The sequence below is a fragment of the Numida meleagris genome, chromosome 2 (genome assembly GCF_002078875.1).
Source record: "Numida meleagris isolate 19003 breed g44 Domestic line chromosome 2, NumMel1.0, whole genome shotgun sequence".
Lineage (NCBI taxonomy): Eukaryota > Metazoa > Chordata > Aves > Galliformes > Numididae > Numida > Numida meleagris.
Genome location: NC_034410.1, coordinates 115,199,214 through 115,226,529, shown reverse-complemented (window position 1 = coordinate 115,226,529; position 27,316 = coordinate 115,199,214). Strand labels below are relative to the sequence as shown.

Sequence of the window (27,316 nt, the reverse complement as noted above, 5' to 3'; positions counted from 1 at the left end):
GTTTCTGTGTTTTTTTCATATGTGGTTATTGCAAGGTATGCATCTGTCCTTCTGTGCTTTTAAACTAGTTTGATATAAGTAAGATGAGGTGCTCAATATGAAGCGTGTACTTTGCTATGACAAGAATTTAAGAACTGGGATGGATTCAGAAAGATGAAGATGTCTTCTGAAGGAAGTATTTATTTTTTTTGATATCTTTTTGTGAATCTGATTGTTTGGTATTGTATTTCTCTCTCCACCCAACCCCTTCCTCTCTCTCTTTTTGTTTTCCTCTCAGGCCCTGGATGGGTTCTTCTTTGTAGTGAACCCAGAAGGTAATGTTGTGTTTGTTTCGGAGAATGTGACGCAGTACCTAAGGTACAACCAAGAAGAGCTGATGAACACAAGCATATATAACATCCTGCATGTAGGGGACCACAATGAATTTGTTAAAATCCTACTGCCAAAATCTTTAGGTATATGTGTTTTCCTCATATCAGACCTTTACTTACTTAACCTTGGTTTCATAAATCAACATTTCTGTAACTTTAGTTATTTTTCTTCCACTGCTTATGGCTTTGTCATATATACTATTTAAAGTATTATATCAACTGTGTGAATGATTTATATTTTTCTCAGAAGCACCCTCTGCTTTACAAACTTGGCTTCTTTGTTAACTGAAATTTTGAACGGATCTTTAGAGTGAATCTCTAAAAGACAACGTTTAGCTCTGGTAGCTGTCTATCTAGGGTGTCTACCCTAAAACTGTCTAAAGAAAGGAGGGATGTCTTCTGCAAAATCAAAACATTCCTTATGTTAGATTTTTTATCTCAGTGGTTTTAGTCTTACTGATGTTTAAGCTTCTCTTTCTTTCAAAACCTGTTTTTGTTAGTTGCAGCCACTTTTGCATACAGGTTAATATTGGTTTTAACATCATCATTTTTTGGAGGAGGTACACAGAAAGAGAAAATCAACACAGCACTCCTCATTTACTCACAGCAGCTTAAAAAGTGTTACGTAATTCACTTCAGCATTTTATGACTTTGCTTATAAACCCCCTGAAGAATTGAAAATGTAACACTTTTAATGGCTAAGCCCCATAAATTACTGCCTTTATTGCATTTTATGACTAAAGAGGGCAAGTGAAGAGTATTTTAAATATGACCCTGCTATTTCTTTATGTGGTATTACATTAATTTGTTTTGACTGATGTCCAGTACCTATATTTGTGCATGCCAGGATTTTGTTTCTTTTTTTACTTACGTTAAGCTCTGTGTTGAGGTTTAGTTTTATCCACCACTGCAGCCAGGTAATTCTCATCCCTTCAATCTTTCCCATTGTAGCTGAGGCTATGTGTTTCAGTACATTCCTGATTGCATTGCTTCTTGTTTTTACAGAACGCATATGAGTTTATTTTCTTCCTACTTCTAATCTGGACACTGATTTTTATACGCTGTTGCTGTCTCTTTTGTATAAATCAGATTTGAATCCAGTAGACAGCTCCTACATCCTGCCTTTTTTCTTCCAGGCACATAAGCTAACATACCTTCCCAGTAGAGTTTTCACTCTAGTCTAATCACTTTTTCATGCACCAATAATAAGAATTTTTCTCTGCTTTTCTACTGCTGCCGTTCTCAGTTGCTTGAAAAGAACGCAGTGGCAGTACAACTTAGACAGCAGTATTTTTAAAATATGAGAATTTTATAAATTACCTTGTTACGTGCTGGTTTGGGCCCTAATATTAAAAGTAGATTGTTGTTGTTAAATCAGCTTGTTTCCTGATCAGTTTACAAAGCACCTTGATTAATTTCCTGTGGATAAGCTGCAGAAAGGACTGCTGCCAAGTTTATCTCACTATATGATCTTTACTTTGCTCAGTGAATGGGGGATCTTGGTCTGGTGACACTCCTAGGCGTAATAGCCATACCTTCAACTGTCGGATGCTGGTAAAACCGCTTGCTGATTCTGAAGAAGGCCATGATAACCAGGAAGCACATCAGAAATACGAAACTATGCAGTGCTTTGCTGTTTCTCAACCAAATTCCTTCAAGGAGGACGGTGAAGGTACTTATCACTTTCAATTTGCGTTAATACTTACTCTTTCCATGCTATCTCAGATAGTGACAGGGCAGCAGTTTTGGTGCAGTCAATAAAGCAGCCTCTGAATCCTGAAAAATTGAAAAGTTGTACATTTTCCCTATTTCATTTAACTGTCGAAGTTTACTTTTGTCTTGGATTATGAGTGTGTATACTAACGTACCCAATTTGTTCAGTTTAAGTTGCGAGTAACTCTGTTTACATGAATGAGATATCCTGGTTTTATGCCTCCATAGTTGTAAGAAGAATGTCTCTGACTGGGAGGAAGGTTTAAATTGGCAATTTTTTCAGTTCTCAGAATGCAAAGTCAATTGTGGTTCACCATTTCCTTTACCTTATTTTCCTTATTACTTCAGCAGGTACATTTCCTTAGATTGTATTTTAAGCATTTAGATAAGTAAAAATGGTTTATTTTGAAGGTGTTACCTCAGGGACAGCAAGTATTTGGAGCAAGAAATGTGCTGAAGAAATGTGTTCTCTGTGTATGCTTATCCTTCAAGCAGTTGAGCTACTAGAGGTAGCATAAACACGTGCCAATAGCTGTGGGCCGTGGTGGAGCCCTTGAATAATTTTTCTTCTTTAAAAGAAAACAAACACACTCTCCTGTGATGTTGAATATTGTAGGAAATAATAAAGATGTAAAACCACTGAGCTCCATGTATCCTTGCATTGGTATGCAGTGTTATTCTTGGTTGAAAAATAATTAATTAAACAGCATACTGAAAATACTTCTGAATTCTTTCTGGAAACAAAACCTTCCTTATCTATACAAATAAATAAAGTAACATTTTTTTTTCCTTTAAGATTTGCAGTCTTGCTTGATTTGTGTTGCAAGAAGAGCTCCAGTGAAGGAAAGATCACTTCTTCCTTCATCAGAGAGTTTTACTACTCGCCAGGATCTACAAGGTATTGTAAAAGAGAAGTTTTTTATATCTTTGGTTTGTTTGTTTGCTTGTTTCCTTAAAGGAGAAATTACTGTAACAAATGTTTTATCTAATCTCAGGCAAAATAACTTCACTGGACACTAGTAGCATGAGAGCAGCTATGAAACCTGGCTGGGAGGATTTGGTGAGAAGATGTATTCAGAGGTTCCATTCGCAGCATGAGGGAGAAATATCTTTTGCCAAGAGGCATCACCAGGAAGGTTAGTTTTCATATTTTTAGCACTTTCCAAGTTTAAACTGTTTGCCATTTATATCTGTTAGCTGTGTTCTCTTTGTTATGTCTACATGGAACAATCAAGCTTCTGGCAGTCACTTTTTCAAACTGATTTCCCTAGCATACTGATGGCTCTCTCTAGAGAGGTTTTGCACCATTTTCCCTGTTTGTTTTACACTTCTTATTTTAACTGTACCATATTGGAGGTGGCTTTATATCTTGAAATTACTACAGTTACTGTAGAATGCAAGACTTCTGCATGTTGTCTTCCCATTCACTGCACAGTGTGCTTCAGAATCTCTGCTTACACGATGAGTTCATTGACCTGCATTCCATTTCACTGCAAAAAATGGACTGCCACATTTCCTGTGAGTAATGCTCACTGTGGATTATCAAAGATGCAGCACTCATACTATCGGGAGCCCTACATTGTTGTATTGTATCTAGCTGATAAGTGTTATAGGATTCACCACAAGCACTTCTACTCAGTCAAGATTATGGAAGTAAGCTGTAGGAGAGTAATACATTGTGACAGGTTCCCCATGAGGTCTCTGTGGTAGTCACTGGGTGGGAATTATTTTATTTTTTTCATAAATCTCTGTCACTGCTAATTCTAATAACACAATTCTAAACAAATAACCCTTTATAAACCACTGGACAGTACTCTCAAAACCAGTGGAAAATAACTGGAACATTTCCAGTGAATCAGCATCAGTCTTTGGCTCATGTTTGTACAACGGGATTTTCAGGTGGCCTGTAACAAATAATTGCCATGGTCATTAAACAATGGGTATACTGTGTTGGAAAATAAAATGTAATTGGAGTCTCACATTATTCCACCGAATACATGTGCAAGCACATACATCCCTTTAATCGTGCAGTTTTAGTTAAGTGTGCTTTAATAAGCTGTGCTTTCATGAAGACTTCGTGTTCAGAATTTGTCAGCACAAAAATATAGCGGTATTTTATATTGCAGCTTTTGGAGTGTATATAGTAGGAATGCTAAAAGCTCACAACCTTATGCTGTGATTTCAAGCAGAGTTGAATGAGGTAGTGCGCAATTAAAGCTGTAGTAAGTAAGGATTTAGAGAGTATTTTCAGGTACAGATCCATCTGCAAAGATGTGATTTAGGTGTTTCTGTTGTGGCATCCAGCCATGTCTTAATTCATTCTTCTTCAAAGGATTCCAGACCAGATTAGCACCTCTTAAACTCAGTGTTGAGATTTGAGTGCCTCCTCTCAGTTGCGTGCGAACTGATAAAAAATATACATTTGGGAGTTTTAAGCGCATCGTTTTGGAGGAAAGGCTTAGGACAGTCATATAAACTGTAAAATTTGTTGAAATGAGGGGACTCTTCTTGTGGAAGTGAAGAGAGTAAGTGATAAGAGGAGGAGGAAAAAACTCTGGAATTGTTTTGCTGCAAAGGATCCAGCAGTAGAGATGAATAATGGCTGAAATGTTTACTTCCCCTGCCCTGAAGCATAGAAAAGAAGAGGCATACTTTGGGCCAGAGCATCTTTCCACTTGACAGGAGAACCCCTTGCTTTTTTTTTGACTCTTAGGTTTTTATTATGGCTTTGGAGTAGAGGCAAATAAAGTAGCGGTCTCCTACATGAAATTCAGTGTTACAGTGGAAAAAAAAATCAACAAATCAACATTAGCTTGATAAACAAGAAAAAAACACAAACTTTTTGAATTAACTCTCAGTAAAAAGGGCAAAATATATGGCAAGTTTTTATTGGCCACAGTCAGAAAAATAGCATTTCCTCAAGAGGAATACGGAAACATTCTTGTTTGCTTAAAGAATTAGTTTGGAAAATGATTTAAGTAGAGATTTCACTTGTATCCTGTTGGCATTGAGTACTGGAATTTCCTGATGTGGTATATGCTAAAGTTAAGAGCTTTGGACCTTCTGGTGCCCAAAGGTTAAACTGAAACAATGACAAACCTAACAGTGAAATTTTGCTCTGTATTGTTTCACAGTTGTAGGTTTTTGTTTTTCTTTACATTTTTGCTCTGAAAACCCCCTCTGGTTGTTTAAATTGTGCTTCCTGTTTTCTCACTGCCTAAATAATACTTCGAAACCTTGCTGAACAATATATAACAGTGGAGGGACAGGGAAGAAAAGCAATCACAATGCGTCCTGCAAGTCTGAAAACCTGGTAGCTCTGTAGCAAAGGCTATTTAACAAAGCCACGCTTGGAAAACTGTCATTTCATTGTTATAGGGAGAATGACAAAGTGTCAACAACAAAACAAGCAATGAAATGAAGATCAGAAAATAATAATAATAATTAAAAAAAAAACACAACAGAAAATGTGTCTTTATGAAAAAATCGGAACTTAACGGTATTTGTAGCGCTTTACTCCTTTTTTCCTGATCAACTATATGAGCATTCTGAAGTAAAGTACTTCCATCCTGCCATACCTGCAACCCTAATGTAATGCAGCCTTTGAACTTTGAAAATGATGAGGTTTGTTTCACTCATGGCAGAGTGTTAACAGTAGAATCCATTAAGATTTGCTTTTTCCTAACATGATTTCCCATTTTAATTAAAGAAATGTCACAGAGGGTTACAGGAGTTAAAGAATTTAATTTGGTGAAGTTCAGATTTACATTGAAAACTTAAGGGCTTCAGAATACTGAAATGCAGTCCAGTCGAATACTGGAGGAGGGTAACAGACCCAATTTTAGTTTAGGTAATAGCATTAGTAACTTTTTGAGTTATATATTTTTGTATTATTTCTTTAAAAAGAAGTAATTTATTATTCCATCTGTTCTTATTTCCAGTTGTCCCCTTGTAAGAGATTTATGTAGTTTTTAAATTAAAGAATTATTGAGAGTAGCTGTTATAAGATAATTCAAGCAGGCAATAAGAAGGAGAAGGTAGACACTAATGGTAAAAGATGATCTAGAAACCGAAGGTGCTTGTATTAATCATCTTGATGGAGGCGATACAGATGAAAAAATGTATGAGCAACAAAGGGAGTCAGAGACACATTTGATGGAAAGCAATATGGACATCAAGGACTTCTTGACCCACTCCTAAAATAATTTGTATTTCATAATATCTGTCCTATTATTGCTGTCACTCTTCGTAAGTTTCCCTTTGATCACTCTACAGTATGTGGGCTCCTTTATTTTATATGCATCATCACTTCTATTTATTTTCTAAATTATTCCTTTGTTTTTCTGAAAAACTACATGATGTCTGTGGTATCAGTGTTGATGGATTTAGAACATGAGTGACTAAGCTATCTGTCTCATCATTTCTCATTAATTACTTCTGTTGTTTTGCTTGCTTGCAGTGCTGAGGCAGGGACTAGCATTTAGTCCTGTTTATCGGTTTTCCTTGTCTGATGGCACCATAGTTTCTGCCCAAACGAAGAGCAAACTCATCCGTTCTCAGACTACTAGTGAACCTCAGCTTGTCATCTCCTTGCATATGCTTCACAGGTAATGCTCCCTTGTTTGTTCCACCCACACTTTGCAGGGGGAGAGAGAAAGTACAAAGCTGCCAGAGCAAATAGATTGTTAGATGGTGATATTAAATAGATTGTGATGGACGTTCAGTTGACCTATAGCTGATAGCATGAAAACAAAATAAGTTTTTGAAATCAACACTCACAGTAGGAGAAGACTATTTAAGTATTACAGCAGGAAAAGATTATTTCAGTATTACAAGCCACACGCTGCATTTTCATATCAAGATCCTCCATTAAACATAAAAATTTTCTTTAATTTCTTGTTCTTAATTTCAGTATTTTAATTTCCTGTATTTTGCTTAATAGGCACGAAAAACTTTCCAGATGTGATTAAATTTAAAAAACTTCGGAGGGTAAATTCGTGTAGTTCAGAATCAGCTGCATGTTGGGTCTAGGTCTTCTTTAAAGAATATATCATGATTTTTAGAACTGTGTTCTAGACAAACAGCATGTTTAACTCCTTGTGTCTTGTCTTTCTTATTTTGTGCATGGAGTGGTGGATTTTAACCACCCAATTCTGAGAAATGCCACCACTGTCAATGAAAATTAAAATAAATATTTAAATAATTTAATAAATAGATGATCGTGGACCTCAGAAATTCAACATAAAATTTGAATTGTCATTGCATGCACCTGTAAATTTTTGTCAGAATTTGTTTCAAATTTTATTTGCTGATTATAATTGCCATGCTGCTTTCATGCAACCACTGATCACTTTTTTTTTTTTGAGAAAAAGAAAATAAATGGGATTAAAACTGAAATCATTTTACAGAGGCTGTAGATTTTGAAGCTAACGTGACCAAATGCTGTCTGAAATCTGTTTAGCACTTCTCATGCTTTAGTAAAATGGGAAGGTTTATCTCCACTTGTCTTGTGCAAGTAGGAATGTTCTTAATGTAATCAAAAATGTATACTAGGAATGTTCCATTACCATTTGTTTTTGAAAGTCCAGAGTTGATTCATTTTTTCTCAGAACCTAATTTTTTTTCCTCCTCATCTACTTGACTATAGCTCTTTTATGGCTTTTAGCATTTGGGAATAGGTCTTATTTTTCTGGTTTAAGTTTTAGCACAGAAGTAAAAAGAATATTGCATCCTCCTGTAAGCTAATTAAAATCTACTGAGGAAAAGGGACATGAACTCTTAAGTACGCTCACAAGAGGGTATTTGTGTGTGTGTGTGCGTGTATCTTTTCTGTTTCCTCCATCTTACACCCTTCATCTCTAAAATACAAATTTCAGTTTGTGTATGTGTATTTTTTTTTCCCTCCTTTTCTGAACATCTGTGCAGGACTAGATTGCTAACAGACCATTCCCATTCTGTAGTAGCATCCAGTAGTTGTCTTGGCTCGCATGCTTTTTTGCAGCCGTCTCAAAACACTCTGGCAATGTAGAAATGTGACTTTTTAAACTTTTTTTTCACTATGAACTTAGTGGGCAAATAGCCCACTCTAGCCTTGTGCTAGGGCTAGTGCATAGATTTTCAAAGCTCCATCAGACAGCTGTCTACAGCTGTCTTGCAAAATATGTATTTGTTTGGGTCATATGTTTGAGACGAGATTTCTCTGTTATGGAAGTTAGCTCTTGCTGAATTGTGGAGGAAAGATATACATTAAAGGGAGAGAGTCTGAAATTACAAACTATCTGCATTTCTAATGACTGTTATTTAAATGAGGTCTAATTTTGTTTTTCTTCTATTCCACTGATTTGTTAATGAGCAGCAGAAAAACCATACTGTTAATGTGCAGCCATGTTGGTAGTTGCATATCACTTTTGTCAAAATGTCAATTTGTTTTTAGTTGTAGGTTTGCTGTGTTATTTTAAAGTGAGGTTTGGGGTTTTGTTTCTTTTTCTGTAACGTAATTGCAAGCTGACCACTGTCATTTTATCTAATGGGCTGTTTTTTCTTCCCCTTGCCACATAGAGAGCAGAATGTCTGTGGAATGAATCAGGATTTGACTGGACAAGGAATGGGAAAGATCTTGAACCCAATTAGCTCCAGCAGCCCTGCTCATCAGGCCATGTGCAGTGGGAACCCAGGTCAGGATATGACCATCAGTAGCAATATAAATTTTGCCATAAATGGCCCAAAGGAACAAATGGGCATGCCAGCAGGCAGATTTGGTGGTTCAGGGGGAATGAACCATGTGTCAAGCATCCAAGCATCCACTCCTCAGGGTAGTAACTATGCACTAAAAATGAATAGCCCCTCTCAAAGCAGCCCTGGCATGAACCCAGGGCAGCCAAACTCTATGCTTTCCCCAAGGCATCGCGTGAGCCCTGGAGTGGCAGGCAGTCCTCGAATCCCACCTAGTCAGTTCTCCCCTGCAGGAAGCTTGCATTCACCCGTGGGAGTTTGCAGCAGCACAGGAAATAGCCATAATTACACCAACAGTTCCCTGAATGCCCTTCAGGCCCTCAGTGAGGGCCATGGAGTTTCTCTAGGATCATCGTTGGCTTCACCTGACCTAAAAATGGGAAATTTACAAAATTCCCCTGTGAATATGAACCCTCCCCAGTTAAGCAAGATGGGAAGCCTGGACTCTAAAGACTGCTTTGGACTCTATGGGGAGCAATCAGAAGGTACAACTGGACAAACAGAGAGCAGCTGCCATTCAGGAGAACAGAAAGATAACAGTGAGAGCAGCGTGCCACCAGTAGTGAGTGGCGAGAGACCTGATGGACAGAATAAGCTGCATGATGGAAAAAGCCAGACAAAGCTCTTACAGTTGCTGACCACCAAATCGGATCAGATGGAGCCTTCGCCTTTGTCCAGTACCATGGGAGATATCAGCAAGGACTCCACGGGAGGGTTGCCTGGGTCTGGTTCGGCACATGGAACCTCACTCAAGGAGAAGCATAAAATTTTGCACAGACTATTGCAGGACAGTAGTTCTCCTGTAGATTTGGCCAAGCTCACAGCAGAGGCCACAGGAAAAGAACTGAACCAGGAGTCCAGTAGCACAGCTCCTGGTTCAGAGGTGACTGTTAAACAGGAGCCAGTGAGTCCTAAGAAGAATAATAATGCACTACTTCGTTACTTGCTAGATAAAGATGATACTAAAGATATTGGTTTACCAGACATACCCCCAAAACTGGAGCGGTTGGACAGTAAGACAGACCCTTCCGGTAGCACAAAGTTAATACCTATGAGGACGGAAAAAGAAGAGATAAGCTTTGAGCCTAATGAACAGGTAAGCAAATCTTTGCATTATGTATAAATCAGATGTTCCAAATCTGTGTTCCTTCCTTTTTAATTTTTTTCCAAACTTCCTCTGCTGGTAATTTTTTGACGCTTGAGGCTGTTTATAAGTAAACTGTTACCTGTCTTTTGAAATCCAGTGTTTTGAAATCCAATCTTCACTCAGTTTCCCACTTCATGTTAGTACATTGTGGTCATCGCTCTATCTAAAAGAGCAGAGTGGTTGTGTGATTGACAGGCTCTGCCTGGGAGGGGGAACTGAAAGCTGGGGAACTTTTCCCAGCTGGTAGTCAGACTAAGAGAAAATACTGACAATCGTTGGGTGATGCTAACTTAGTGACAGCTTTTCCCACAGGCTGTTGTTGCATGGCTAGATGGGCTTACTTCTCCTGTGCGAGGCAGGTTTGTGCTCAAGGACAGGAGCTGTTTAAAAGGAGTGATACCACGTTGGTATCGCGGGTGCACATGCTATGCTTGATCTGCAAATTAAAATCAAGGCAAATAGGCTTCCTTTGGTTCAATGCCAATTATTTTTTGGTGGTGATGGCGTATCTTTTTTACTTAAAGTTTTATTTTCCACCCCGACCTCTGTAGATGGTTAGCTGTTCAGTGCATTTCATTTCTCTCAGCACATTTCATTTTGCATCCAAAATTTTTCAGGGTTCTGTGCAAGACTTTTTGTTGCTGTGCCACTCTCATTAGGGCCTATGCTAAAAAATGTCAATTCATAGCCTTTGTGCAGAAATTCTCTTCCAAAATCCAAGCATTTCATCAGGTTGTTTTAATTCTTCTGTTTCAGTAGAATTTGATAGCTATTTGCCATTATGTCAGTTGTGGGTTTTATATCTATTACATGCTTTAGAGGGAAACTGAGTCAAATTACATTAATTTCTATGGGGATTAATCCTCAGGCCTGGATATTAGTTGTTCTGAATACAGCTAATATTTTGTTACTGCCTGCAGAGGCAGGGCTCAAATTCTCTTGGAAAATTTATACTTTGCTAAGCTAGAAAAACTTGGATAATTGAGAAATTCACAGCTAAACTGGCTAGGGTAAGCTATTGTAAAGATATCTAAATAATTTTATTTCTTAGTTCAGATCCTACACATTGAAGTTAGTGGTATTATCTAAGATAACACTGGATTGAAAGCATAGATCCTTCAATCCTCAGTGTTTGATACTGTACAAGAATTTAGGATTTAATAATCACCAAAAAAAATTACATCTGTGTAAGTAACTGAGTAGATCAAAATCATGACCTTCAGATGGTTTGCTCTCCAAAAATAAAAAGTTTTAAAGACTTAAAATTTTCTCTTTCGTGATCTCTCTGAAGTAGACAAAAAATAGCTTAGCTCTGAGCCCATTCACAAAGGGCAGGTTGTTATCTAAAGGGAAGATAGCAATCTAGTTTAAGCTAGTCCTATAAGCTTCTGTTAGGGTTGATGGGGAAAAAAGTAGAAAAATACTTTGGAGAGAGCAGTGGGGAGGCGAGTATGAAATTTTCCTGATGTATGTTTAAAACAGTGAAGGTAAGCTGCTGTCTAGCGATGTTTCTGTTGACTAACGTTAGCCTGGATATCTAGTTTAAATTGAGCTGCCTTGTCTTTGTGACTAAAGATAGGCAGGTTGAGTCTCACCCTAAACGCAAACATGTAACTGTAAGACTAACCTAAAAGAAGGAGGCTTCAGCTTCTTCAAGAATTGCCCACCTCAAGCATTTGAAAATTGGGCTCCCAACATTACAAACTCAATAAAATGAATAGTCTGTTCATTTTTTATTTTTAGGCTTTGTGTTTCTGAGGTCAGGGGTGGGTTTGGGGGTGCTGGAGTATAGACTGTGGATGTCTTGCCCTGTCTTAAAGTTTGAAGGTGGAGGTTCTCCCCCAGGAGAGAAGGAGCTGGAGGTGCAGGAAGGGCCAGGAGCTGGGCCCTGCAGGAGCTGTGGTGTGAGGGCTGAAGTGCTGGGGCCTGTTTGGTGCTGAGGCTAGGAGAAGCCAGACCCGCAGCGGCTGTGGATAGCTACTGGATCACAACAGAGGGGCTTTTGTTGTTCCTCTTGGTTTTAAATAGTTTTAAACCCTACTTAAGATGCAGTGCAACCTGGAGCTGAATAAACAAGAGAAATCCAACATGGAGTAGGAGAGGAAATGGTGGGGAATATAAAATAATGTAAGCATTTATCTAGCTGGAGGCCAGGCCGTTATACAAATAACCACTTTACTCCAATTATAAAATCACTGAAAATATTTAGCATCAAAAACTCTTCAGCTTTGGAAGACGGTCTCCCACAGGAAGTGCTCATTGCCTAAATTTAGATCAAAGCTGGAACTATTTAGTACAAGACTGGAACACAGATTCTTGTGCTAAATTCTTCCATTCTCCTGCGTCCTTTTCCCTCCCCCCCTTCTTCCTCCCGTACATAAAAATTAGCTGTGTGCTTGTGTTACCTATTTTGCAGGTTTATTTAAAACTTCTCCTCCCCAAGGAATGTTGTATTTTTAAGCAATTAGTCACTTGAGTGTGCAGTTTCTCTGGAAACTGCCATGGAGCGGCACTGGGATGACCTCTGCAAGGGGTGCTCAGGGGCAGAAGAGCCATTACATTTTCTCCTTTTACTTTTGGTGTGACTTTCTGAGCAGGAAATGCTTTGAAGTGCACCAGCAACCTAAAAATAGCAGTCTTCTAGGTAGTGTGTTTAAACATACACTTCTGCGGAGACCAGCAACTGACAGGAAACCTTTCTCAAATGGCAGAGCGTATTTCCAGGACCTCTGCATCTTTTTCCCTTCCTTGGCGTGATGAGGGTTATCAAACGTTGTTAGTCTGATTGCTGTTCCAGTTCAGGCCACTGTGGGGGAGAGGATGAGAGAGAGACCTGCTGGACTGCTGCTATTGAGTACACAAACACTTGTGCCGTTCTTCACTACTAAACAGGGAAGGCAGTGGGAATATGAGTCCTGCAGCTACAGATTTGTTTCAGAGCTTGTCCCTTGGCAGTGAGCCAGCCCAGGGCACTACCGTGGGGCTGCCGTGGTGGGACTTCACCCCACATTCTCCTGCCCTGTGCTCCTCTGCTTCTGCTGTCTCTCAAAAACACAGAGCATGCACTGCTGCTGCTCTGGAACCACCCATGATGGAGAATCAACATTTTCTAGCTACTTCCCTCCAAACAAAGTGAAACAAAACACAGTGTAATGCCCGGACTCTCCCTGCCCTTTAGTGGTGGCAATAACTGGATCTCTTTCATCTACTCCATCACTGACTTAGGAGACACTTGAGAAACCTGCTTTATCTGACGCTGCTGTTCTTCATCAGCTCTGACAGAGACAGCTTGGAGGCGAATGAGAGTGTAGGGGAGCATCACAGAAACATCATGCACTGAGTAATGTCATGTATTGCATTGCAGGAGAAACATTTGTTTTGCTATTTTGCACTGCAAAACTCTCGTAAAACTGGGTGTGGATTATCATGTTCTTATTACAGATAAAGAAGCCAAGATGTAGGAACGTGACATGGCTTATCCTCTGAGAAAACATTTGGCATAGTATGGAGTGAAATTGTTATCTCTAGAAGTATTTGCCTCTCATTTAGCCAGCAGACAATATAGACAGTCTGTTTGTCTGACAGGAATGCTACTGTCTCCACCAGTGCTGTTCCAGAAATCTTCATAAGCATGTATCTATTTCTCCCAAAATTCAAATACCGCTCTGGTATCCCTCACACATCTTGTGAACACTGCTATCCTCTTGCTTTACATGGAAACTAGTAATGGCCTGACACTAAACTATCTCCTGTACACACATCCCTGATCTTCCAAAAAACCTGTTTTTTAGAGTCCGGAATTTATTAGATTAATGATAGATGTTGGTTTCTTCTCAAAATTCTATCAGAACCTTAGATTGGGAGTTCCATTGTCTGAATAGCTTTTAGTTAGAGTTCTGGAAGTCTATTTCCAGAAGTTAGTAGTAGATTATCCTTATAGTAAAACAGGATGTCTAGCCAGCAGTATGTTCGCTGCAGTTAGCAGGGAGGAAGATACAATATTGATTGCACTTCTTAGTTACATTTTCCTCTTTTTAATCCTTTTATTTGTGGCTAGTTTGAAGCAGAGATTTGTTTTTTTTTTCTTTTCATGGTCAAATGTTTGCCTGTGCTGAGGAGGTAGCTAATGAGCTAAACTGTTACTATACCTTCCTTCTATAATCCCCAGGCTGTGTCCACACCTAAAGCCATCCTGTGGTAAGGAGAAAGTCCCAGGTGCCTTTGTCTTATGTGGTTGTAAGGGAGAGGTATGGAGTTTAGAATGCGGTCTCAGTGCATGCAAGCTGTGGGCATTGCCTGTGGTGAAAAAGGGCTCTCCAGAGAGTGCAAATTCAGGGCATTATCCAGTCTTAATCGGTGGAAAGATCCCCTCAGTGGAAGCTTGGCTTTGACATGGCAACATTTCTAAACCAAACTGCATGTTTGGGTGTTACTGTTTTAGTTGCATTAAAAGAATTCTATTGATACTTGGACTTGCTTTGTGTGATGGTAGTAAGTACTCCAAAAGTAGGTACTTTTTCAAATGGAAAAATATTTCTAAGCACAAGTTGTCTAATGTATTCTAGGACCTAGTGTCTCAGTTCCATGGAGATGGATGGAATTGTGTTGTTTAGAGTTAGTAAAAATATATGCACAAGAACTTTCTTGTGATGCTTTGCACTTTATCATGATTTTTTTTTTTCTTTTTTTAATTCATGACAAATAATTGCTTTACAGGGAGTTTAGGGTGTGCCTTCTGTTGACATAAAGTTCAATCTAGACCATTAACAAAATAAATATAGAGTATAAATAAAAGAAAGATCCCATGAAACTTACCAAGTAAATATTTTAACACTAGTTTCTACACATATGGTGCCATTTGAGGGTGGGTCTGGAAAATCTTAGGCTAACATCATAGCTAACAATGTCTTGGTATTTTTGCAACAGTTGAGAGCCCTCATCTGATCAAAAATTAAAGGTTAAAAAAAAAAAAGAAGAAAGGAAGGTTATGTTGTTAAAATAGGTCTGTTGTATTTGACCTTTCATTGCTCCTTCCTGGGAGGAATTAAAGGCATTGTGGGGAGTGCGGTTTTCTGACACATTTGTATCATATGTTCTTCTCTGTTTGTTAGTTTGTTGTTTTGTGGGATTTTTTAATGTCTGATATTTAAACAAATCACAGTAGCCGGAATGTTCAAAAAAAAATAAAATAAAATAAAGTCCAGCACAAATTCAAAGGGAAAAACTCTGCAACACGTAAAAATTTCCCTCACTGTTGTCTAAAGTGTGCTTAATGAAGGCCATATGTCTTAATTCCCCCAAAGAGTATTGAATCATCCTTTTATAATTCATGATACTCCACATCAGCCTTCTCTACTGGCTCTTGCAGTCTTCTCCCATCAGCTCTCCCAGTGCTCAAAATGCAGCTTCTGTAAACATTCCTTGACTGTCTCTTGCTTGGAGTGCCTTTTTGAATCTGCTTATCACCTGTCCTCATAATGATTTAGGTTTCTTCTAATGACATTCAATTCCTCCTGGCTCGACCTTTTCTGTTGCTATGCTGTGTCAACCAAACTGCCTGTACGAGCCTGGGAGGTAGCGAGGCAGCATGGGGAATTGTCAAGAGCAGGCAATGTCAGACCCATCTATTTTCCTTCTGCAACAGGGTAACAGGCTTTTTGGCTGAAGTGAAGCAGTGTATGCTGTGCATCTTGATTTTAGTAAGGTTTTTTGGCACTGTTACACGAGGCATTCTCGTAAGCAGATCAGAAATGCATGGTTGAGATGAAACTACTGTGAATGGATAGGAAGCTGCTTGGGAATCCTTACACACAAAGTAATTATTTAAGGATTCATTGTCAAAGTGGAGGTACTGCAGGAATTTGAGCAGCAGTTATTCCATATTTTAGTCAACATAAATGACCTGATGCTAGAATGGAGGATGCTTAGTAAGGCTGCATGTGATACTTGAATGTCTGGAAGTACTTTGGAAGACAGAATTCAATTTGATTTGCAAGTAGGAAATGTGTTGCCAAAACCTTAGGAGAATATTGAGGATGAATAAATGCTATTTATTACAGTTAGGCAAGAATAATGGCACAGATAAAAAAGAGGAGACGGAGAGCAACCAAAGTGCTGGTCTGGACACTGCACTGCAACAGGAATGTGGGTGAGCAGAAGGCAAGTCATGGGAGCGTCAAGAGTGATGAGAGGTCTAGAAAATAGGTTATATGTTACAGAAAATTTGAAAATTTGAGATTGCTTAACGTTAGCCTAAAACCCTAAAAGGCACAAAGCAGCTTTCAAACACAGAAAAAATTAGAAGAAGGCAGGGGAATACATCAGGAAGGAAGGGCCTAAATTCCAGTGAGGGAAGTTTTGTGTTGACGCTGAGGAGAAAAAAAAACTCGAATGGTAAGGATGGTAGAGTGCTGAAAGAAATTCCCTAGGGAAGCTGTGGATTTTGTCACTGCCTGTCTTTAACAAGAGGTTATATCAACTTCTGTAGGCTATGGCGTATACTGATTGTCTGCCTTGAGGCTTTTCAGTTCTTCCAGTCCTCTTGATTCTGTGATTTTCTACCACGTTGCCACTAACACCAGCCTCCAGATCACCCACATGCTGCTTTTTAACTGAGTAAACTCTTCCCTCTCTGCACCATATAGTCCAATCTATAGGACTACAAGGTCATGTGGAAGGAGGAAATTGTAATACCATGCTTATCTGCAGCAAATTATCCAAATAATGTATGGAGAGATGTAACTTAGAGGCACCATAGCTACCTTTGAGTAAAAGAGCTCAGCTGTCGAGGAGCAGGTTAGCTGTGGCAGCAGGAGTTTAATACAGCGTTAGCGCACCACTTCTTAGCTAGGCCAAGCTGCTTGATAGATAGTTGAAGGTATTTCAGCTCAGGTATTTCTTCTCTACTCACTGACCTCTGCAGCACAAGCTCTCTCTGAATAAGCAAACAAGTTCATGATGTGGAGTGTGGACAAAAAAGTACGGGAAGAATGGTGTCTCGGTGTGTGTGTGTTTGTGGTGCTGTTGCTCTGTTTCCTTTCCATCCAGTCTGCTCAAGCTGTGCCCCTCTTCCGTGTTCGTAGATTCCTAAGAAAGATGCTGATTTAAGTGTGATTTTTATTATAAATACTGTTGTTAAATGTTTCCTGTGTAACTTAGAGGTAACTGAGACTGTACTGCTTATTTGTAGCTATTACCCAACAGAGCTTTAAAAGTCTTTCCTATTTAAAGTAGGATTGGAGGATTTATAATTGTAACTCAACTTTCAGTGAGCAGAAGTTTTTAATTCTGAGTGTTCGTAGACAGAGAGGTTGACAAAAGCAAAACTGGTGAAAAGTAACATTTTTAAGAAATAGGTGGAGGTCAGTATTTATGTTAGTATAGGATGAACTTAATCTTTTTTGCCATCTTCATTTCATGTTAGATTTCTATTGAATTAAACATAATTAGATTTCTCTTCTTTCTGTAGAAAAGTTATTTTCACAGGTCTGGAGAGCTGCGAGTAAAATAAATTCCCAATCTAGGAACTAGTTGACAGTTGTTAATTTATAGAGCTTCACTGAAATGTGTATTTCTTGCTAGTTAAGTTCTATAAAGTTATTCACTGTTATGATTTTTAATGTAACAAAGAAAATACGCATGGGGAATTGTTTTAGCCATGAAGCAGCGTTTCCATTGTATGCTTTTAATCAAGTCATAAAGACATTGGAAATACAACTGTGCTGAAAGCAGTATTTGTTATATCTGCATAAATCCCCATCTTCATCACTGTGGGACCTCTTTCCCTGCCAAATTACATGTGCTGCCTGCTCAGATCATGGCAAGAAGCCTCCCAGTTCCCATTGGCACAATATACATGTTGTGTGGCTGTGTGCATCCCAGTGCCAGGGTCCTGAAGGGAGTGCCTGTGCTGCCTGCAGTGCCAGGCTCCCCAAAGCAAGATGGGTGAGCCCCAGGCAACCTGCACAGTCCCTTTTTGACAACTCGGTGAGCTTCCTTTGGGCTGCATGGAGGAAGCATCTGAAGGCCCTGCCCTGTGGCACGAGCAGGGCACCAGGAGCAGGCGAGCAGCAATGTGTGTTGTGTTTTCTCTGCTTGCAGCCAGGCAGCGAGTTGGATAACTTGGAGGAGATCCTGGATGACCTGCAGAACAGCCAGCTACCGCAGCTTTTCCCAGAGAGCCGCCCAGGCGCGCCGGCAGGCTCGGTCGACAAGCAAGCCATCATCAATGACCTCATGCAGCTCACCAGTGACAGCAGCCCCGGCACGGCTGTGGCCACCCAGAAACCAGCAATGAGGATTTCACAGAGCAGTGAGTCCGGCTTGCGCATGGGCAGGGAAAGCGTGTGGAGCCCAGAGTGGGGATGCCGTGCCTGTGGGCCTGCGGCGGGGGAGGAACGAGGCAGCTCCTCAGCCTTCCCCGGCCTTGTGCGATGGCGTAGCGCCATCTGCGGTCATCTCGTTCTGAAACACAGTTGGAGATCACATCTCATTCACGCAGTGCACTTAAATCCTTTTTTAAGGAGATTTAAGGTGTGCTCACAAAATAAACATTTCTGTCAGAAAGTACTACAGTTACGGGTGATGCTGCTGTTGCGGGGCTGTTGGCATCAAGAGCATGTGTGTTTTGTGTTGATGCAGGTTGCCCTTTCTCAACAGTTCTTTCCATAAACAGAACAAGTGAGGCTTTTCAAAGCATGACAAAATGTTTTTCCACAGGATTAATAGAAAAGATGCATGATTAAGAGGAATACCTAAATCTGAGGTGAAATTGTGGCTCCTGATTGAGTCACTTCCAGCTGACTGTGTTCCTTAACTTTATCAGTTAATTTACAAATCATAATTGAAATGTTGGTGTGCTAGCATAAAACAGTGGAAACCAAGCAAAGCAGAGGTTTTATCAGCTATGAATGTTGAAGAAAATATTATACAGAGTCGCTGTTGGCTAGGACAGCAGCATCTGTTCACCTCCTTAAATGTATACTGGAGGACTTTTTTCATCAAATGAAGTTTAGATAATATTCTGAATTAAATGTAGCCATCCTGGTTGCATTTTTTTTATACACAACATAATTTGACTAGGAGGCGTTCAAGGCCAGGTTGGATGGGGCCGTGGACAGCCTGATCTGGCAGGTGGCAACCCTGCCCATGGCAGGACGTTGGAGCTCTTTAAGGTCCCTTACAACCTGAGCCATTCTATGAAATTTATTCATTAGAAATGTTTAAATAGAGATTAATGTTTAAATTGACATTAAAGCCACTACAGATCTTTATAATACAATTTGTTGAAACTGAATGCGAGTACAGGAGTACTAACAGCAGCCGTACCTGTCAGGAAAAAAATCTCCATGCATCTGAAATCATCAATATATTCTTTCTGAAGCATGGTCTCTTCTGGTTCCTTTCGAATTTCCAGAATTAAGCCTTTGCTTTTGCTTATAAATGTTCAAGACCAGGCTTGCGGGGCTCAAAGTCCCATCCAACCTGGTACGTATAGATATAGATTATGTATCTATACATGCACAGTATAATATATAATAGTATAGAGGTTTAAATTGTTTTCCATTTTGTGCTATAAAGGCAGTATTATTCACTCTATTTCTTGGTATTACATAACACAAAGGGACTTTGGAATCATTTTTGTATCTTTGACTTTAAATCTGCTTTCAAACCTATTGGAAGAGCAGTAGAAGTATGATTATCAGTGAGAGTATCTTGGTGGGTAACAGGAGTTTTGAAAAAGAAGCATCCTGTTTCCTCTGTAAATTAAAAACCTTTTTTTTTCCCCTTCTAGCTCAGTCTTGTGTTTATGCTTAATTCTCCTAGGGATTTTCAGCCTTATTTTCAGTAGAAGAGCACGCAGAAAGCAGGTGCATAGGAATAGTGAGTGGCTTTTTGTATGCTCACAGAAAATCAATGTAAAATGAATGTCAAATCATACACGATTTCAAACTATTTTTTCCTCAAAGAAATAACCAGCTTTCATTTTTTTTAAGTTGTACATGAAAATTCTTTAAATAATTTGACCTGTTAAAAATATATATATTTTTAACTGTTGATCACTGCTAGATTTGCCAAATACTTTTTAGAGTTTGTTGCTTGAGGAGCAGCGAGCCTTCTTTGGTCCCATCCTAACCAAAAGCAGAATATGTGATCTGAGCACCGTCACATCCGTGTTGTTATTTTGTGCTGCATTTCCAGCTTTCCTTTTTGTAGGATCAAGGATTGCTTGCAGTTACCCATGTAGTAACTTACTCATCTATGTGATCTCTCAGGCTTATAGGGAAAACCGTTCTGAAATCATCAATAGTGATAAGCTTTGGGTCAATCCAAGACTTTATGGTGTCATTTTTGTCTCATAAGTAAATTTATTTTCTTCTCTGAACAGACAGTGAGAACAAAAGTGTGACCTCATGGTTAGGAAATAGGTGTATGTGTTGTAATTTATTCCTTCTACACAGATTCACCTAACAGAAAATTTACAAATTTACACATGCAGAGAGAATTTGTATAACCTGGCTTTATAAAGTAGGGAGAAAAAACAGATGCCTTTGTAATATGTTTCTGTACCTACAAACAAGATTGTTAAACCTTATCTGAGTTCTCAAATTCAAAACTATCATTATTTTGATCTAAAATAAGAAATAACTTCTTTTAATTCTTTCTTCCGTGGTGAATTGTAAAATGTAGAGGTTGCCCTAAGGATGCTTTTAAATCAGAAACTCTTTTAGGGGAATCTATCAGAAATTACTGCAAATAATACTTTCACAAAAATGGTTAATGTCTGTGTGTTTTTTTGTGTGATTGGAAACAGTCACACAGACACATGGTTAGTGTTTGGCTCATGTTTGAAAACTACTTGTGCACACAGGAGACAGTTTCATGCATTTGAACATTGACCAGCTGAGCCAGATATTTGCCAGTCAAGATCCAAAGCTCACTTTTGTTAGACAGCCTGCAGTTTTCTTTGCAGAGGTGGATTTTAAGAGCCCAGAACAACTCAGCAGAAGAAAATAGTTGTAGAAAGATGACAGCAATCATCAAGCACAGTTCTCTTTTCCAGAATATTATGGTGCTACAGCTCTAAATCTGGATGATTTATTCATTGTTGCTGAATCATGAAAGTATTTATTAATGACAAAAATAAAATAGGAAGGAGACCTAGAAATGGAGCTACAGGATCAGATACAGACTCAATCTGTCCTTAATTTTGGTAATTTCTTCAAGGACACAGCTTATGCTGGAAAAATTTCAAGACTGAGATAATTCCTAACAATCTGCCTCAGGATGACATCTGCACACGATCACAGTCCTGCTAGGTGTAAGATTAACTGGCAGTAGTATGCACATCACATAGTGGTATGTTTTACTGCAGTGGCCCTCTAAGTTAAGTTGTATCACTTAAGGTTTTAAAAACATAAGTCATCTCTCTTTCAGTGTCAGAATGTTCCATTTTGAAATTTACATGAAAATGTAGAGAAGGGATGTCTCTCAGACAGATAGAATGGGTAAATTAAGCAGCATTAAATAGCTCAGCCCAGAGCTTTGAGTGTGTTTGGGTTCTTTCTTTTTTTTGACAAGTTTCCATTCTTGTAACTTTGCTTTTTGTTTGCTCCTCCTGTCTAGCTTTTAATAACCCACGAGCAGGGCAACTGGGCAGGTTATTACCAAACCAGAATTTACCACTTGACATCACACTGCAGAACCCAACAGGTGCAGGAGCCTTCCCACCCATAAGGACGAGTAGCCCATATTCAGTGATACCTCAGCCAGGACTGATGGGCAGGAATGAAGGGATGATAGGAAGTCAAGGAGCTTTAGGAAACAGTAGCACAGGTAAGAACATTTTCCATTTGTTTTAATGTACTTGATTCACGGACTACATTACATGTAACTTAATGCTGAGGTTATTAACAAGTACAGAATGCATGTATCCAAACAGTATGGAAAAAAAATGTGTTCAGTGTGCTGTTACATATTGGCATATATATTTTGAACTTGCTGCATATTTTTAGGTATGTTCTTTGCACACTGCTTTTCACTTCCTTTAAAATTTCTATGGACACGTATAGGCAGTTAGAATCTGTTCACATTGATGTTACAGGTTCAGCTGAAGCTTAGATAGGTAAAAATCAGGTCTTTCTGCCTCAAGAATGTAAATAAATGAACCATTCAAAATGAAACTATGGACATTATTATTTCTCCTTTGGTGTGTTTCTTTACAGACCCTGCAATTGCCCTTAGTTATCCTTTACTTATTAATGTTAGTTCTCATTTCAAATTACAGAAAAGCTAATGCTTTCATCATTTTCTGAAACATTTTTTTTTTTCTGGAACCAAGAGATCTTGTAATGGTACACATTTCCACTCCTCATCCTGGACTGTTTGTAGTGCACTGATTTCTTCATGTTACTTCAATATTGTATAAAGATACTAAAGGGTGTTTCACTGGAAGGTCAGCCTGATTGACTTACTTCGACTAACACGTAGTCCAAGACTATACAAGTGTAGAAACAACTGCTAAGAAAACTGAATAGATGGATATTTTAAGTCATTTCAGCTGGCTATTCATTGCCGGAATTTGCATCAATATTAAAAGAGACATACTGACAGATTCTGAAATAAGTTATGTGAGTAGATTAGAGGTCAGCTTGTAGTCTTTCAAGTGTCCTATTACTTTTACCCTCTGTATACATATTTGAGGGTGTTATTCATCTTATGTATACAAGTTAGAGAGTATTATCTGTGTTCCTGCCATTTGCTGTAGCACACCACATATTTCAGCTGATAGAACGTGTACACAAGCAGAACAAACCTGAGGATGCAATACTGAAGCAAATTTTGCTCAGCAGATGAAACAGTGACCCTCTTCAGAGGGTTCTTCTCCTTGGTTATACGTCACCAAATAATTGAACAAATGAGTAGTAATTATAAGGGTGGCTTTTAGCATTCATTTAAGAATGCTACAAAATACAGCTGGATGGAGCAATAGTCCAGTCTGAAATCCATATTTGATCTGCTCTCTAGACTGTATAAAATTGAAACGGTACAAACATCTTGCTTTAAGTATGTTTTTTGTTGTTTTGCTTTCTTGTGTGTGTGAGTTGCATTTGGCTTTTTTTTTTCTTTTTACTACCGTCAGAGTGTAGTTTTCTGTATATTCCAAGTGTAAATAAACCGTATCAGTTGTTTACAGTAGATGTAGGAGGACTTCCCCTAAAATAACGGTAATGAACTTCAGCATCTATCGGAAAGTTCCTGTGAGTAATTTCCCTGCACTGTATATTGGTTCAAGATTATCTTGGGTAAGCCTTGAAGCTAAGAAGGCTATATACTATGAATTAAAGGGCTTGCCGAAAGGTGTTTGCAGAATGCAAATTTGAATTTAATCCTTATAATTTGCAAGCATGTGTAGCGATAACATGTCGTTACTCAAGTCTTCATTCTCACTTAGCACTTGGAAAGTAAAGCAGACACACATCAGCAAACGTGATTCATTTCCTGAGGAAGGAAGTCAGTGCTATCCACACACCCTCAGCACCTGTTGCAGACTACATGTGGGAACACTTACTCTTAACAGTGTTTGAGAAATGATAAAAGGATCTTCCTCATGTAAAATGCATAATAATCTCCACTCCCTTCACTAAGCAGTGTACGGCATCTTTCTGTAGCCTTGCACATCTGGACAGACAGTTGTGATACAATGTGCTTTGAGTGAAACTGCTGCATTTTCATCTCTAAAAATGTAGCTCATCAGCCAGCTGCAATGCTAAAGCTGCCCTGAGTCATGCTCCTCCACCTGACTCTGCCCGACTTTTGTGCAGGGATGATCAGTGGTAGTGCCCCGCGACCTGCCATGACATCTGGAGAGTGGGGAAGCCAGGCTTCTGCTGTGAGGGTGACATGCGCGCCCACCGCTAGCGCCATGAACAGGCCGGTGCAGGCGGGCCTGATCCGCAACCCCACAGCCAGCATCCCCTTGAGACCCAGCAGCCAGCCCGGCCCAAGGCAGATGCTTCCATCTCAGGTCATGAATATGGGTAAGTGTGTGGAGTTGTGGCTTCTGGTGCGCGCTGGGCTGTCGGAGATGAAGCAGCAAAAAGTCTCACTGCAGTTCTAGATTTGATGAGAACTGCATTCCACAGTGAAAGCTTCCTGTGGGAGTGGGAAGGAAGGTGTGTAAAATGTTGATTTTTAACACGTCTTAATAACAACTCCAGATACTCTGTAGCTTCTTAATGGTATGGATTTCCTAAGAAAGCGGATGTGAAATTTTAAAAATATTTTTAAAGAGGAAATGCTGTGAACACTGTCATTGTATTGGCTGGTTCCAAAGCAAGTACAGTGCTCTTACAATGCTGACTTTGTGTACTACCTTTTAAAATACTTTTCTTACTAGTATTTTACATCTGTGATGTCATGTTTGCTGTTTTGTGGTTTTGAACCTTGTCACAGTTATAACATCATTTGTTCACATTTTAAAAGTGATATTTAACAAAAAATAATGATGCTTCGAAGTGTAATGTTACTAGAGTCTTAACGCTTTTAATGCTTTTACTGCTACGTTGATGATTTCATGGAAAGGATTATCATGAAGATAGAAAAATCTGTGTGGTTATTTTTCCTTGATTAGGGCCATCCGAATTGGAGATGAACATAGGAGGACCTCAGTATAGCCAACAGCAGGCTCCTCCAAATCAGACTGCACCATGGCCAGACAGCATCTTGCCTATAGACCAGGCAACATTTGGTGGTCAGAACAGGTGAGTCTTAGTGACACTTCAAAGCATGGAGAGATTTAACAGGCCAGAGTTTTTTACGCCTCATGGAAACATAGTCCTGTGTAAAATATCACCACGGGTATATCAATGTAATGCTTGTAGTGTTTTATGCTCGTGAAACGTATACATGTTGCAGTAACACTTGCAAATGCTTTCTTTGCCATTTAATGGATTGGAGGAATTAAGAGTTCTGTATGCAGCCAGTGCTGCAGGTAGTTGTATCAATTTCACTTCTCAAATATGAATACGAGCATAATTCTGTCTAGTTTTACCAGTGTTCTTGTTAACAATGCATAATACTGTTAAGGACATGGGTCATTCCGAAAACTGCTTTCACACCAGCGGAGGTGACCACTGTTGCTGTCATCACAGCTGAAACACACCACCCACTGCCTCACTGTGCTCACATCCACTGTTTGGTCTCCAGAAACATTCAGCAAGCGTCAATGAATGTCAGTGGGTGCCATTTTTTCTACATGATGAGGGAATTAAGTTCCACATCATTGCTCCATACGCACTTCCCATGTCAGGTGCCGCTGTGTCAGACTGTCCCTCTGCTTCCATCTGCTGCACGGCAACAAAATATAATGGACTATTGGTGGGAAGGTTCAGCCTCTACTGTCACACCACCAACATCCATCTCTGACGCTGTGGGCCAGCACAACAAAATAGGAAGCGTTACTTTCAGAGCAGCACTCGTACAAGGAAAATATTTAAAACTAAAAGTGGAAAAATGCCACTTTAGAAACAAACCCCTTTGTATTTACAACATGGCTGTCTTTTCCCGTGTTGGAGCAGTGTTTTTAGTAGTGCAGGACTTTGTCATCATCTCTTTTGTTTGCTCCTTTTTAATTGACCTAAATCCTCTAAGAGGGAAGAAAGATGAAGTGAAGGGGAGGCCGCCTCTCCCTGAGGTTAGTTAGCTCCTCCTCAGGTAACCAGAACCACCATTGGATCACAGCTTATTTTAACTCTCATGTAAAATAGGTGTTTGTTATTATGCCTTTTAAATAATGTCTGTTTAAATAATGTCACACTTGTTTAAGAAGACTTGTATGTCTTCCCCCAAAACCTTGCGGCTTAAGTTAGAGAGATGTGCACCATATAAGTGATACAAAATGGGCAGACAAAGGAGAAACATTGAGATATTTTGAACTGTGTAAGCAAGAATATATTTTCCAGTAGCAGATGGGAGGAGTGCTGAAAAGGAAATGAAGAAGAAGCAGTTGGAAAAAAAAGTGTGTGTGAAGGAAGTTGAATCTTCTGACTGCATTATCTTAATTTTCTTTCTGAAAGGATATCCTAGGATATTATATGTAAATTTAACATTGTGGCATCTTCTCTGCTACTTTCCTACTTTTCCATGTTTTTCAAAATGCATTCTAGTGCTAATTCTCCCCCTGATAGGGTGCACATATACCAGAAGTACTGTTGACATAACTACCACTTTGTAAATGATACCACATTATAAAATACAGGGCCACAGAGTTTGGTCAGCAAGCCAGGGAGATAATTCTCCAGTTTTGTCATAGCTGGAGATGGTGAAAAAAAAGTCCTGTCACATTGCATCTGAAAGTAATCGTATTTTGATGATTTAGACCAAAACAGAAGTGATGAATTGTTTGGTGCTGTCACTTTGTTTTATATTAATCCCTAGGATTTTCATTTTTATGATTTGATTGTTTGCATGACTATTAAATCATGTATCTCTTTACGAAGTAATAATGTGAATAAAAATAATTACATGAGACAGAAATTAAGCATTGTCATTCTGGTATATAAAAGGAGTTGAAAAAAAGTAATTGTTGGTTAATGTGAAGAACTTAACAAATGTTTTAAACTTTTTCTTACCATCTATGTTCATGCCCATATACAGTTTGGGTGAGGTTTTTTTGTTAGCCCCGTGGATTGATCGTTTTTCCAGGTCGTATTTATAAGTCAGCTTTGAAGTTTGTAAGCAATTGAATTGGAGGATTTTTTTTTTTTTCTGTGTATCCCTCCTCTTTGCTGATTTATAATGCTCTCTTGAGAGTTGTAGGAACTTTTCTGTATATGAGATTGATTAATGTCTTTGCAGTGTCTTGAAGATTGTATGTCATATACATACACATCTAGTTTTCCTGTTTACTGTCCTTTGGGGCATTTTTAGGGGTATAGCCCCATAATGCATCTCTTCCCTTCTATTCAGCTTTGACATAGAGATTAGAATTCCGTGGCAACCATATATCTTGTTATGGAAACTAACTGCACAAGCATGGTCCTTTTTTTGTTAGTTTTACCAAACAAACATGCAAAAAGGCTTCTTCATATAGTGCTTTTCTCTCCTTCCATATGTGACACCTTTTGTTTTCTCTGAGTAATTACCTGGGGTGGGATTCTACCACATTGCACTCATAGTAGCTGCCCTTGCAGAATGCTTTTCTTTTAATATGTTCTGTTGTAATCTTGTAGCATTGTGTGTGATGCAGAAGCCCTACGGTGTATGAATGGTGCAAAGGAAAAAATGTCATTTGGCTGCTGCTAAGGTGTCATATCAGATTTAGTTTATTTCTCAGTAAGTTTTCTCCTTTGGG

General features: G+C 39.0%; 1 protein-coding gene across 12 annotated transcripts in view; it reads left to right on the top strand.

Annotated features, from left to right (window-relative positions):
* The window catches only part of NCOA2 (nuclear receptor coactivator 2), a 191,503-nt gene that overhangs the window by 141,588 nt on the left and 22,599 nt on the right, over window positions 1–27,316 (top strand). For all 12 annotated transcript variants that reach the window (XM_021385615.1, XM_021385614.1, XM_021385611.1 and 9 more), the window contains 10 exons: window positions 278–455; window positions 1,858–2,043; window positions 2,881–2,982; window positions 3,080–3,220; window positions 6,544–6,691; window positions 8,643–9,912; window positions 18,064–18,274; window positions 21,589–21,798; window positions 23,787–24,002; window positions 24,596–24,725. In XM_021385615.1, coding sequence (XP_021241290.1) covers window positions 278–455; window positions 1,858–2,043; window positions 2,881–2,982; window positions 3,080–3,220; window positions 6,544–6,691; window positions 8,643–9,912; window positions 18,064–18,274; window positions 21,589–21,798; window positions 23,787–24,002; window positions 24,596–24,725 — 2,792 coding nt within the window. The remainder of the gene's footprint in view (window positions 1–277; window positions 456–1,857; window positions 2,044–2,880; window positions 2,983–3,079; window positions 3,221–6,543; window positions 6,692–8,642; window positions 9,913–18,063; window positions 18,275–21,588; window positions 21,799–23,786; window positions 24,003–24,595; window positions 24,726–27,316) is intronic.